At 46.2% G+C, this 14,176-nt stretch overlaps 1 protein-coding gene across 1 annotated transcript; it reads right to left on the reverse strand.

Annotated features, from left to right (window-relative positions):
* Positions 1 to 5,243: 5,243 nt before the first annotated feature.
* On the reverse strand, positions 5,244 to 10,245 carry Nxnl2 (nucleoredoxin like 2). The gene is made up of 2 exons (XM_052729325.1): positions 9,878 to 10,245; positions 5,244 to 5,806 (listed from the first exon to the last, which is right to left on the reverse strand). Exons 1-2 carry the CDS (start codon positions 10,177 to 10,179, stop codon positions 5,638 to 5,640), a joined length of 471 nt encoding a protein of 156 aa, XP_052585285.1. The 5' UTR covers positions 10,180 to 10,245; the 3' UTR covers positions 5,244 to 5,637.
* Between the last annotated feature and the right edge of the window lie 3,931 nt (positions 10,246 to 14,176).

The following is a 14,176-nucleotide window of genomic DNA, read 5'->3' on the forward strand; positions in this document are numbered from 1 at the left end:
CAAAGTAGCAATAGCTTAGCAGTTTAAGGTTTGGCTCGCATGGTCAGAAAAGGCTAGAGACATGAAGTGAAGACAGGTCCAGACAAATAAAACCTCTAAACAGGTTACAGTGTGTTTAAAAATGTGCATAGGCTTAAGAAAGAAAAGAAAATGGGTATAAACAGTCATAGGAAAAGTTTATAAATAATAAAGTCTTTAAAGAAAAAGTAAAGTAATATAAAAAGAATAAGTCATGTAATGATGGGAAATACACAGGAAGTCTGGACCCTGTATGGTGTGTTGACTTTGAATTTTTTTGGGTGCTGATGAGTGAATGACAGCTGCTGAGAGACAGTGGATTGTAAAAGCAACTGCTAAATTAAACCATCTTAGATACTTTAGGAATACTTTAAAATGGAATTCAGAAAATGTGTTGTGTTGGGGAAGAGGTTATGTTTCTGTTTCCTCGGGAATGGAAAGGCTGTAGATTCCTTCAAAGCTAATAGAGACCAGGTTTGATCAGTGGAGACCTCCTGAAAATCTTGGCTGCAGACATAAGTAAGTAAACCAAGAAAAACTACAAGACAGGTAAGGTATATACTGAACCCTCTGCATGGGATCATTTCTGAGACGGGACAACAAATGTTACAACTAGTTTTCCCAGGACTTGACCATTGCCTCAATTCTGTCAGGGTCCCCTGGAGATGCTGTCACCCTTAGACAACAGGAAGTTGTCTAGAGAACACAACACCCACATTCCCAGGAGGTGGGGTGGATGGATTTTGGTTATTCAGTGGGTTATAGATGCTTGTCATCATTTAGGGGAGGATATAGGAATATAAGATAAAAATGCAACTATTAACCTCAAATATTTTACATTGGTATGGATTTGGGTATACTATTACAAATTTAAAGTTATTTTGGTTATACCATATGTATGCGTCTACTCTTGTTTGGGGTATTGTATGTATGGAGCTCATTTAAAAATGTAATATATAATAAAGAAATGCAGGGTAGTAGTTAGTCATCTATAACAATCATACTTGTAGTCATGTTAGGTATGTTTTCAAGATTAAACAGATATTTTAGACAGATAGATGTTCTTCAAACACTTCAGAAACCTACAGAATATAGCACTTAAGATGTTTAGTAGCATAGGACTTTTCACGACAGTGAGACACATCTCCTCCTAGCAGCACCAATCTATTTCATAAAAGGATGATGGGCATTGAAGAACCTAGTTTGTTTTCAATGTGGCAAAACTAGCCATTTGGATGAGAAACTGTTCTTGCCTTGACTGCTGACAGTGTGCTGTACAAACTGGACAAGCAGGACACAAAGGAAAAAGACTGCTGAACTTTGCTAAGACGAGGTGGGGCAGTCCTTCAAAATTTCTGCTTCATAGAAAAGTCTGCCAAATATTCTAGGTCTATAGGCTGAAGATGGATGCCCCAACATTGTAGAGGAACCTTGGGTGACTGTTCAGGCAGCAAGATGTCTTTGTCATTTCTATAGTTTTGCAAGGGCTTGCACTGCACTTCCTTGTGGTGGTATTGTGTTCCCCAAAATATTGTGCACTCTAATAAACTTACCTGGGGTCAGAGACAGAACAGCCACAATATTAAACATAGAGGATAGGGAGTGGTAGCACACGCCTTTAATCCTAGCATTCCAGAGGCAGGAATCCATGTGTTCAAGGATATAGCCAAGCATGGTGACACACACCTTTAATCCCAGAAAGTGAGCCTTTAATCCCAGGGAGTGATGGTAGAAAGGACAGATATATAAGGCGTGAAGACCAGAAACTAGAAGCATTTGGCTGGTTAAGCAATTTGGCCGGTTAAACTTTTAGACTTTGAGCAGCACAGTTCAGCTGAGATTCATTCTGAATGAGGACTGAGAAGCTTCCAGTCTGAGGAAACAAGATCAACTGAGGAACTGGTGAGGTGAGGTAGCTGTGGCTTGTTCTGCTTCTCTGATCTTCCACCATTCACCCCAATATCTGGCCTCAGGTTTGATTTTATTAATAAGACCTTCTAAGATTCCTGCTACACTTCCTGTTTACTCAGGTAATATATCCTTCTGGAGTCTTTGATGGAGTTGAAGACTCGACAGTTATAGTTACAGTTTTCCTTAATTATGATAGAAGGTAAATTAGGTACAAAACTTTGGACTCACCAAGATAGGATAAATAATGGAGACTTTTCTCTTTATTTGTCAAATACAAATGGACTGGATATTATAAATGTAATTCTTACTTGATAAATGTTCTTATTGTATATAGTTTGACTATGTTAGAGTTAAAACCCTTCTTTTTTATTTAGGCAAAAAGGGGGAAATGTTGTGGAATATTACTTTAACTATGTAAAGATGTGTTAAATTTGTTTATGTTGCAGAATATTACTTTAATTATACAAAGATGTATCACAGTTCTTTATGTTGCATTTTTTTTAATTATGTAAAGATGTGTTGGATTTGTTTTATCTTTCCTGCCTAAGGCACCTGATTAGTCTAATATAAAGCTGAATGGCCAATAGCTAGGCAGAGGAGGGATAGGTGAGGCTGGCAGGCACAGAGAATAAGCAGGAAGAAGAATCTAAGCTGAGTAGGAGAGAGAACAATGGAGAAAGAGAGGGAGATACCTGGGACCAGCCAGCCAGACATGAAGTAGGACATACAGAATGAAAGAGAGGTAAAAGCCCCAAGGCAAGATGGAGATGAAGATAAACAGATTAATTTAAGTTATAAGAGCTAGTGGGTCAAGCATAAGCTAAGGCTAAGCATTCATAACTAATCATAAGTCTCCATGTCATGATTTGGGGGTTGGCAGTCCAAGAAAGCCTACTACAACTCAGGAAATTCTAAAGCAAGGCCTGTTAAGATTCAGTAAGTGGACAACTCAAAACTCAGGAAGTCCCTGAAACTTACCAGATGCACAAGGCCCCTCTTCCCCTAAAGTCATATAAGCAATAAAGACATTGAGTGACAAGAGTCTCTTCAACCTGTCAAGCATTTCCTGAGAACATAACTTCTGGGTCTTCATGGGGGTTTGCACATGATCTCCTGACAAAAGGGATAGAGTCCAACCCATCCTAGGACTGCAGTGAATGGAACAGCCTGGCTTGTGATTAAATGTGACCCAGAATGCTCAGATGTGAGGGTGCCAGACTCACCAGGAACCCTGCCTAGATGAGGGTCTGTGCTTTTCTAAGCTCTGTCCCCTGTTGCACACGCCCACATGATGTTGCTGGTCTGGAACACACTGAGGGGAGTAAGGTGAAAGGGGGGAAACTGATGCTCAGAGAAAAGAGATGCATGGGTGTCACAAGACAGAATTGTTCTAGAATATTTCCCTGTTTTCAAAGGGAGCGTCTATTGTTTTTGTAATAGAAGTTGTGATGCTGGTGCAATAGTTCTCAGCAAGGAGGCTGACATTCAGAAAACTAGTTATTAGAGATATTATATATTAAAGAATGTGTGTCTCAGGGCACCAGTATCTTGATTCTTGGAAATGCTGGAAATGGAACCCAGGACATGCTACACTAGTGCTCATACTAAAAGCTATCCATAGCCCATGCCTGACCCAGTCTCTCTCTCTCTCTCTCTCTCTCTCTCTCTCTCTCTCTCTCTCTCTCTCTCTCTCTCCCTGCCTATGGATCAGGATGTAGCTCTCAGCTACTGCTCCTGCACCTGCCTGTATGCTGGCATGCGTTCCACCATGATAATAATGGACTAAACCTCTGAAACTGTAAGTGAGCCCCCTATTAAATGGTTTCTTTCATAAGAGTTGCCTTGGTCATGGTGTTTCTTCACAGTAATAACAGTGACTAAGACAGATCCCATCCCATGGAACAGAGACACTCAAATTCAGGGTGAGTTTTCACACCTCAATTAACCCAACCTAGAAACTCCCTCACAGACATGTCTAGAGGTTTGTCTTTTGAGAGGTTCGAAATCCTAGTATTAACCACCACAGACACACATTGGAAAGTATTATATAATTTTAGAATAATACAAATTATCATAGTATAGTGAAATTATATTATCCATTATAATCTTATAGGACCACTGTTGCAGATATAGACTGTCACCAAGTGAAGTGCCAGGATTCAGAGCATGACTTTACAGCTTTGAAATATGAATTAATTTCTTTCTATGTTATTGCAATACTATTAAAAATAAAGGAGGTTAGCTGGTAAAGGGCTAGGCCGATGACTCAGTCAGTAACATGCCTGCTGCACAAATATAAAGACTTGAGTGAGTCCCCAGGACCATGTAAAACCAGATGTGACAGTGTCATCTGTAACTCCAGCACTGGGGAGTACAGACAGGTAGATATCTGGCCAGCCTGGCTGAATTAGTGAGCTGCAGATGAGGGGCCTTTAAAAAAAAAAAGAGGATTTGGGGTGTAACTCAGTAGTAGTGTGCTTTTCTGGCACGCACAAGGCCCTGGATTCCTCAGCACTATATAAACAGAAAAAGCTGAGGAGGCTGAAGAAATGCCTCAGAGGTTAAGAGTATTTGCTGCCCTTCTAGAAGACAAGAGTTTGGTTCCTAACATACAACTGTCAACTCACAATTGCCTCCAACTCCAGCCTCAGGGGATCTGATGCCCTCTTCTGGCCTCCACAGGCATATGCACACACACACACACACACACACACACACACACACACACACACACACACACTTTAAAATAATCATAAAAATGTAAAAAGGTGAAGAATCATTGAGAATGTCATTGGACATCAGCCTCTGACCTCTGCACACATGGCCACCCATGTACATGCATACCCCCTCACACAAGCATGTACATATATAAAACACACGCGTGCACAGAGGGGCAGATAGAGCACTCGCCTAGCAGGGGCAAGGCTGTAGACTCAATCCCCAGTTCCAAAAGAGAAGAGGGAAAGAGAGAAGGAGGGAAGAAGAAGTGGGAGGAAAAGCAGAACATTAGCATTCCAAAAAGAAGAGAAGAAGGAAGAGGAGGGGAAAAAGAAAGAGAGAAGGAGAGAGAGGGAGAGGGAGGGAAGGAGGGATGGAGGGAGGGAGGGAGGGAGGGAGGGAGGGAGGGAGGAAGGAAGGAAGGAAGGAAGGAAGGAAGGAAGGAAGGAAGGAGAGACAAAGATTAGAAAAATCTTCCAAGACAAGGTGCAGTTACAACACCCCCTCAGATGAATGGACAGCTTAAGCATGGTATTTACTGACTTCTCCCTCTGTTGGTACTTGGTTTGGAAGGAAAAAGAAAAACATCGAGCTGCTCAATGTATGAATGTTGGTTTATTAAACTACACAGTCTACAAACTTGATTAATAAATATGCTTACCAAAGCATCTCTAAAATGTGATAGGTCATCAGAAAATGCATCACTTCATAGATCAATTTATCGAAGAAGCCTGCAGGAATGAGCATCTTGCATAGATCTCTGATAGCACACTGTTGATGTGTCCTGGAGCCTAGGCACAGGTGAAGAAAGCTATAAGAAACAAAAGTGCACTCCAAAGGAACTCTAGGACCCATGGAGGGAGGGCGTAGTTCTTTCCTGGGCAGTGTCTGTCCTCTGACCTGCTCTAGTGCCTCTACTACGAAATCCATCAACAGAGAAGGAAGCTGGTAACCCCCTCTTGGAAGGCGTCTGCCCTGGTCCCTCCAGATTCACCCCAAGAAGTTCTGGAAAACATCAGCTGCTTCCACCCAGTTCTGAAAGCAAGCCAGCCCGCGCTCCCGGATCTGCTTCCGCCCTTTCTTGGTGATGACGGCTCCATTCTGCTTGATGACCACGAGCCTGGGGATGGCTGTGATGTCGTACCTCTTCTTCAGTTCACTGAGGACAGAGGGCAGAGGGTTAACACTGCTGCAGGTCTGAAAGGAAGGGCTGTGTTTTATATAGGGATATGAATACCCTTTAGTTTCAGTACGCACAGGGGATCCAAGAACCAATTCCCTTCAGATACCAAGGGACAGCCATACTATATAAATCTCAAGTTGAAGATACAATCAAACTCTTGTAGTACGATAAACACAACAATCCAAAACTCAAGTAGCCTGTAGTTCCTGCTACTCAAGAGGATGAGGCAGAGAGATTACCTTAGCTCATGCCATTGAGACCAGCTTGGGCAACATGAGGAGACTGCAAGACTTCATCTAAAAAGGACATGGAACAAGGCTGGGCTAGGCAAGAGCTGCCTTGGATCCAGGAGCCAGTGAACTGGAGACCTGGGAGACCTGGAGAGCCCAAGCCACTGTCTACCCAAGAAATGTAGTCCAGGCTGGTCTGCTTTCCCAAACTCCAAACATGTCAGCTGGCAGGAAAGGTTCCCTAACACCCAGCCATATCCTAAGAAGGCAGATCAGAGGCTGAACTGGTACGAGGGGAAGATGCCTGCTAAGCACCTTGGAATCTGCCCACATCGCAGCCTATGAGTGCCAGCGTCGCAAGGAGGTCACTGTAAGCTCTTCAAGGATCCTCTTGGGAGTGGCAACCCATAGCATGAATGCTTGCGGCTGCTTTGAGACCTGGTTCTGCCATGTATGGTAATGCATGCCTGGAAAGCCTGTGCTCAGGAGGCAGAGGCAAGAGGGTCTCTTCCTAGACAGATAAACTCAGTCACAGAAGATGGGATACGATGGAACCCTCACTCTGAGAAAATGCCTACATGGAGCATGGGCACCTGCCCCTGCAGTCATTCTCATGCTAAGATGGGTCCTCTTCTTGGTCACCTGCACTGGGACATCTGTGCAGAGGGACAGCTCCAGACAAGCACCTTATTTCAGAGACATACTGGTAATAAACAGCGGCCTCTCTGGGCTGAACACAGTATCTGTTGCTGTGTCAGGAGATAGAGCTACACTGGAATGCACCCACATAATTCTGAGGGCAAGGTAAGGGCTCAGGGTGTTTCCTTCCTACAGGGGCACCAGCCTCCAGGCATGCCATGACAATCTCAGGGATCCACAAGTGATTTCCTTGGTAGTAGAAAATTTCTTCCTCCTCTCCCTCCTCCTCCCTCAGGTGTCTCTTCAGGAATTGAGGGACAGTAGTGAGGAATAGAGACCTCTGAGGGAAAGCTACACACAGGTCCTTTCCAGATTCACTTCCCAGTTGGGGTCTCTATGATCTGCCTGTCCTGCCTCGCCCCCTACAGCAGACAGTAACTTCCTCAAACACCTCCTGGATGTCCCACTCAGTTCTCACTTCTCCCTGGTGGTGGCCCCTTCCCTTTGGACCATGATCTGATTCCACAAATCCTAGCTGACTTAGCATCCCCTCAGAATAGTCTACTTCTTGGTTTGCATAAAGCAACATCGAGGTTAAGGAATGATGAGGACAGATAATTAAGTTTGCAAAAGGAAAATCCTTCTGGAAATGAAGCCCAGGCAAGCCAGGCCAGCCTGTGCTCACAAAGGCCCACTTGTCTTCACCTGGTGCACAAAGGCTCTGGAGCAGGTGGGTGAGAAAGGAAGAAAGAAAGCTACGCTCTTCTCCAGGGAGTCGGTGTACAGCTAGGGCGGCTAATCACCCCGGGAAAGGACATCAGCCAGGGCACAGAGGTAGACCCCAGGAGAACTGGACTCTATGCCTCAGTGGCACATCTGGGAATTAGGGCAAGAGACCAGCATGCTGATCTGTCACCAGCTGACACTGTGAGATGGTTAATATCGATTGTCAGTTTGGCAGGATCTGTACTCATCTAGGAGACAAACCTCTGGACAAGTTTGTGGGAGATTTCTAGATTGGGTTAACTGAGGTAAAAAGAACCCCGTTAACTGTGGGAGGCACCACTGCATGGGCAGGGTCCTGGACTGAAAGAAACCACAAAGTAAGTTCGGCACCAGCATCCCTTTCCCTCTGGCTCCAGACTGCAGACACTTAGTGACCGACCTCTTCATGCTCCTGCCACAGAAACAGACTACTTTCACACTGTGAGCCCAGATCAACCCTCCCCGCTTAAGTTTCTTTTATTCCGTGGGGAAGGGGCTGTGCCTGCGTATGCGGAGGCCAGAGGGATACAACAGATGCCTTAATTACTCTCCACATTAGTCTCTCGAGATAGGTTCTCTCACTGAAACTAAAGCTGGGTATTTCAGCTAGACTGGTTGGCCAGTGAGCTCCCAGGATCTGGCTGACTCTACTCATCCGTGCCTGGGGTTATAGGTACACGCCACCATGTCTGGTTTTTGTTTTAACTTAAGTGCCGGGGATTTGAACTCAGGTCTTCATACTTGCACTCTTACTGAGCCACCCCCCTCCAGGTTCCCTTAAATCGCTTTTGTCAACTATTTTGTGACAGCAATTAGAAAAGTATTATTACAGAAGCCCTTTCGCAGACTAGGTCAACCCCATTCTTCACGCATCTCTTTACTCAGCCATGAAACCGCTTTCTCGCTATCCTCACGGGCAACCCAAAGCCCTATTCTCTGGGGGGGTGGGGGGGGAGAGGAGACCTGAGCTCGCTGTCTAATTATCAACACCGTCACCATCTCAACTGCAAAACAAGTGTGTCCTTTCAAAAGCTCGTATAATTGAGTGCCTGCCATCGAGTCAAACCACACTTCAAAGCACAGCACTTGAAGCAGTTCTCAAGCGAGTCCTTCCGCAAAGGTAATTCAGCTGTCCCTTAGACATACCATCCACGGGATTGCCATGGTACCGGCATGAGTGAGGCCTCAGCCTCCAAGGCTAAGCAGCTTCCCCTGGGTGCTCCACCTCCCTGGGAACCACCAGAGAGAATGGGTTTAGGAAAATCAGGAGAGAAGGCTGTCAGTAAAGTGCTTTGCAAGCTTGTGGACACAGAGTCAGACCTCAAACCCACATAAAAAGCTGGTGCGGCTGTAATCCCAGAATGGGGAATAGGGGGTGGGCAGAGACTGGTGGATCTCTAGGGCTCTCTGGCCCACCAGCCTAGCCAACTTAGTGATTTCCAGGACAGTGAGAGACCCTGTCTCAAAAAACAGGGTGGACGACACCTGAGGAATAACAGCAGAGGTTGTCCTCTGATCTCTGCTGGCATGCACTCACAAGCTCACCCCCCAAACACACACAGAATCAGGAGGCTTCTAGTTATTATGAATCTACAGAATGTAGCAAAGTTGGCTATGCTTCGTTTTCCAGGAAGGACTCACAGGTAGTGCTGCAGCTGGGTAACAAGCCCAAGACCCAGAATCAGAGGGATACCCAGAAACTGACATCTGTTCTAGAAGGGGGCAGGGCTGGGGGCGTGTACTATGAGACCTCCATCTGGACTCTTCCACCACAGGAGATACCACCAGCACCAGCATCACCATCACCACCACCACCACCACCACCACCACCACCACCACGCTGGCCGCGTACCCAGCCATGCCTTGCTCTTTCCCAGTCCTCCTACATGTGTTGCGATAGCATTCATGTTACTGAAAATCACACGTTATAGTTGGGGAACTTCATCGCTGTACGTAAAAATTAAAATTAAATCACAAAGATAGCCAGCACCTGATTCCTCTTGCTCTCAGCGCCCCCTTCCACAGAGTACCCCCCAATGCAGCTCTGTGGACACAGGTTGGGTTAAACAACTCCCACTCTCAGGTTGGTGGCTTCCCGCCCTTCCTCCTGCACTTATCAAGAAGACTAGCTGAGGGATCAGTTAGCATCAGGACCAGTCCCAGAGCTCCTGAGACGTGCAGATCTCTGAAACCCTAATCGTGAAAGACTGAAACGCTGGCGGGCCAGATCCCCGTGGATACTGAAACCAAGACTCCATGGAATTGACCCGCATTGGGAACTGAAGAGGAAAAAAAGTGTGGGTAGGAAGTTAAGGACCAGAGTCTGAAAGAGCAAGCAGCAAGGTGCAGAAGAGGAGGTTCCGGGGAGCCAGAGCTCCAGCCCTGTGCCCCCGTCCCCCGGGTGTGCACTCACTGCCTGTAAGGGTCGTGGAAAGGCAGTGCCAGCCAGGCGCCGTGAAGCTCCCTCATGAAGTCCAGCATCTCCTCCGCGCTGCCGTCCGCCGACACGAACACCACCTCAAAGGGCGCGGGCCGCCGCGCCTCGCTCACCAGCGCCGTGTAGAAGTCGCAGAGCAGCGGCGTGAAGTCGCGGCTGGGCGAGCACCGGCCGGCCGCAAAGTACAGAGCTACCACCTTGTTCTGCAGCGCCGCCTCCGCCTCCACCACCGCGCCCTCGCGGGTCACCAGGCGCCGCCCGCTCAGCACGTCCACCATCGCCCCGGAGCTCGGCTTGTGGAGGACACCCCGAAAAGACGAGCCCCGGGGCTGGGCTGCCACCCGTCTGTGGGCAGGGCACGCAGAGCCTCGCGCAGTACCGGGCGCCTCGCAGCCCCGCCTCCCGCGGAGCAGCGCACCTTTAGCCCACGGGAGGAGGTAGCAGACACCGGCTACCCCAGAAGCTGCGGCCACAGCTGTGACAGCGGGGTGCCCAGCTCCAGAAGCAGAGCCACGCCATCGACCCCGCCCACCTTCTACTCTACCTCAACCTGCCTCGCCTACCGCGACGCCCTCTACTCACCCGCATCCCACATCATCCACCTGAGCCCTGTCCCGCCCCACCTCGCCCACCTGCATCCTGTCTCGCTCACCCAGGACCTGTCCGGACACCCACGACCTGTTCAGTTCCGCCATATCCCACCCCACTAGAGCGCCCAACTACACCCCACCAAGTCCACCGTATCCTGTTCTGTAGACTGGAATTCTGTTCCGCCCACCAGCCTCGCCCCACCCCGCCCACAAGAGCCGGGTCCACCCTTGTGCCAACCGCCCAACTACACTCTACACCCGCCTAACCCGCCCACTAGGGCTCTGCCCCGCCCATCTCCCCACCCCTCCTTCCACACCCCTACCCTCTCGCTCACCCGATAATTTTCCTGTCTAGGAAAAGCCTTACAGCTTTCCAGACTTCAACTGGCCACCTCCCACCACCTTCCCAACCCAAAAAGCACACCCTCATTGCCTACATACGCTCCAGTCCAGTCTAGAAGATGCTGCACCCACCTAGCGCCTCTGAAGAGGGGTGAGTTAGGTGGCCAGAATAGGCCGGCTGTGGGAAGCCAGCCCTGCTTGTGTTCTGGGTGTGTACCTCCACTGCCCATATCCTAGAGTTCTGGAAGAAAATTGTTGCACAAGGAGAGCCAGAGTGTTAAAGATACGCAGGCACTGCGCGGGTCTTACCACTACGGTAAGAAAGTTTCAGCTGCTTGCCAAGCTGGAGGAGGCACTCTTGTGGGTCAGCATGTACTGGCACACCCCAAAACTCAGAAATCGAGATAAATAATTTCCAAGCGCAGTGTTTTAAAAATTAAAAAGTGGGAGCTGCAAAAATGGCTCAGAATCTTTAAGAGTGCTGGCTGGCTGCTCCTGGCGAGGACCTGGACTCTCTTCTCAGCACCCACACAGTGGCTCACAAACCCCTGTAATTCCAGTTCTTAATCCATGGGCACCAGGCACACATGTGGTACACATACATACCTGCAGGCAAAGCACTCCGACACAAAAACATTAAAAATAAAAAGTAATGTAAAAAGGTTGCAGAAAAGTATTAAAAATTAGAGGTAGTTGTGAGAGCCAGTGTTACATTTTAAGTTTTAATTACTATGCCTTAGCGATGCATGAAACAAAAATGCCTCTGATCTGCAAGACCCTTGCCCAAGGACAGATAGTTCCTGAAATGCTGGAGGCTATTCATAGGAGATATAAGTCACATGTTTTCACTCCCCTAAACAAGTTTGTTTGACCCATCTGCACTGGATGTTTTTGATCACATGTGGCCAGGAGGTACATAGGTAGGAAATATGTCAGGATGTACGCTTGCCCCTGATTGGACCTGTTGGGAAATGCAATGAATTATAGGTTTTCCTTATTAAGCCCTTGCCATACTTGATTCTGGGCCATTTCTTGGGAACCTGGGTATAGAACTGGCCAGTACTTAATTAAAGCTTGCTTCAAATTTGGCTTTAAACTGTGGTAGTGGTCTTATTCTTGATTGGTGGAATTAACATTTGCTGGAGGCCCCTAGTGAGATTCAGACCACCCCCAAATTCTAAAGCTGGACCTTCACACCAGAACAACGGGACTGTCCCTGTAGCCAGCTGTCTCCGTCATTCTAGATTTTTGGAAGTTGCTTACAATGCTCTTCCTGTTTACTTAGGTAATATTATAACCTTCTGGGGTCTTTGATGTAGTTGAAGACTAGATAGTTATAATTTTCCTTGGTTATGATAAAAGATAAATTAGATATGAAACTTTAGACTCACAAATATAGGATAGATGATAAAATATTTTCTTTAATTTTACCAAATACAAATAGACTAGATATTGTAACTGTAATTCTTGCTTGATAACTGTTCTATTATATGTAATTTTACTATGTTAAAGTTAAAACCTTCCTTTTTGATTGGATAGAAAAGGAGGAGTGCTGGGGGATGTCCATCTGTGTGCTATGAATATATGCTGTTACCATTGGTTAATAAATAAAACTGCTTGGCCTGTGGCAAGGCAGCTTAGAGGCAGGTGGGAAAATCCAAGGAGAGAGACAGGAAAGAAAGAGGCAGAAGAGTCACCAGCCAGACACAGAGGAAGCAAGATGACAAGGCAGAACTGAGAAAAGGTACCAAGCCACTGGCTAACTATAGATAAAAATTATGGGTTAATTTAAGTGTAAGAGCTAGTCAGTAATAAGCCTGCCATAGGCCATACAGTTCATACTTAATATAAGCCTCTGTGTGTTTACTTGGGTCTGAGCAGGTGTGGGGCTGGGCGAGATGGAGAAAACTTCGGACTACAGAGAGGGGCTCTTCAAGGAGGCACATGGCTTGAGATGTTCCAAGACTCCAAGGCTGCCCTCAGTTTGTGGACTACCAAGAGTGAATTGCCATCCTGAAAAGGCAGCAAACATCTGTGGAGGCCTCCTGGTGAGTCATAGTCTGGTTCTGTTCTGTGGGATCCCTATCTGGGATGTGGAGGGGGTTCAACAGGACAGCAGTGGTCTCCCATCCATGGTATATAACTAGACATTGCCTACTCATCTGATTCTGGTTGGGAAGTTTTTTTATCCCATAGAAAGTTTTATCTGTCTGTTTCTCTGAGAAGTTGTGTCTCCCTGTTTTGTTGGAAAGTTTTGTCTTTGTTTTCTGGTGTGTTCATAAGTTTTGTTGCAAGCATGGAGCTGAGACAGAAATGGTTCAGATATTTTTGCTATCTCTGTGTGCCAGCTTCCAGTCACCACATGGCTGCATTTGTGGCCAGGGCTCAGAATTTATCTCTGAGCTCTCTGGTCAATAGATCTGAGTTAGCAGGAGTTTGGATGTCTTTTTGTTGTAGATAACATTAAAATTGTTTTATGCTATTCTATTTTATTTGAAAGCTGGCTCTAGAGTTGGTTTATGGCTCTCCCTTCATTAGACGCAAGTATATTTAAAAGTTTCCTCTTCGTCCTGTGTCAGTCTGAGCCACCTGACACAATGACAGGGAAAAGACAGAAAAGCAGAACAGACAAAATAGATAAACTTGGTTTGTGTGAACATCTGTACCTCAAGATTTATAAGTTTATTTTGTTGGATATGGTTAAAAATCTGTAAATTCTGAAAAAAATTAAAACTAATAACACTGTGAGTTGATAGGTAAAAATCCATGCATGGGTAAATTTAAAGGAATCATGTGGCACAATTCCATTTTGTGATACAAGCCACACATGGACGGCCACCATCTTTGGGCAGCCACATGTCTGGCAGCCATCTTTGCTAGGGTTGGAGAGGGTGGATGTCATGTGACTTCACCGTGTTTGGGCAGCCACATAGCTGGTAGCCATTTTTGTTAGGGTTAGAGAAGACATATGTCATGTGATTTCACCGCCAACTTGATTAAAGGTGACCATGAGGAGTGGGCCTACCAAGAAGGCAAAAACAGGTTTCCAAGATATTTTCCATTAGGATGTATTTTTGTATGATAATACCTGTCCTGTCCTAAAACAAGGTTTATGAAAGATAGGATTTAAAAACAATGCTTTTTTAGATAGTGTATTAAAGCTGCACCTCCATGTTGTTATATGCAAGAATGTACCTTGCTCTGAGAGAAGACTGACCAGCCTTTATGGCATCTGCTCGGTCCTTTCCATTATGCCCTGTTTTCTCCCTCTTGAAGTAAAAAAAAAGGGGGGGGGATACTTAATTTCTAATATTGCAGGAACACACAATTCAGAGATTTTAAA

The sequence above is a fragment of the Peromyscus californicus genome, unplaced genomic scaffold (genome assembly GCF_007827085.1).
Source record: "Peromyscus californicus insignis strain IS unplaced genomic scaffold, ASM782708v3 Scaffold_8__1_contigs__length_139910024, whole genome shotgun sequence".
Taxonomy (NCBI): domain Eukaryota; kingdom Metazoa; phylum Chordata; class Mammalia; order Rodentia; family Cricetidae; genus Peromyscus; species Peromyscus californicus.

Coding starts and splice junctions, on each gene's coding strand:
- Nxnl2 (XM_052729325.1), bottom strand. CDS start 10,179: ATGGTGGACGTGCTGAGCGGGCGGCGCCTGGTGACCCGCGAGGGCGCG. Junction 5,807..9,877: donor TTCCACGACCCTTACAGGCA/GTGAGTGCACAC, acceptor CTCTGTCCTCAG/TGAACTGAAGAAGAGGTACG.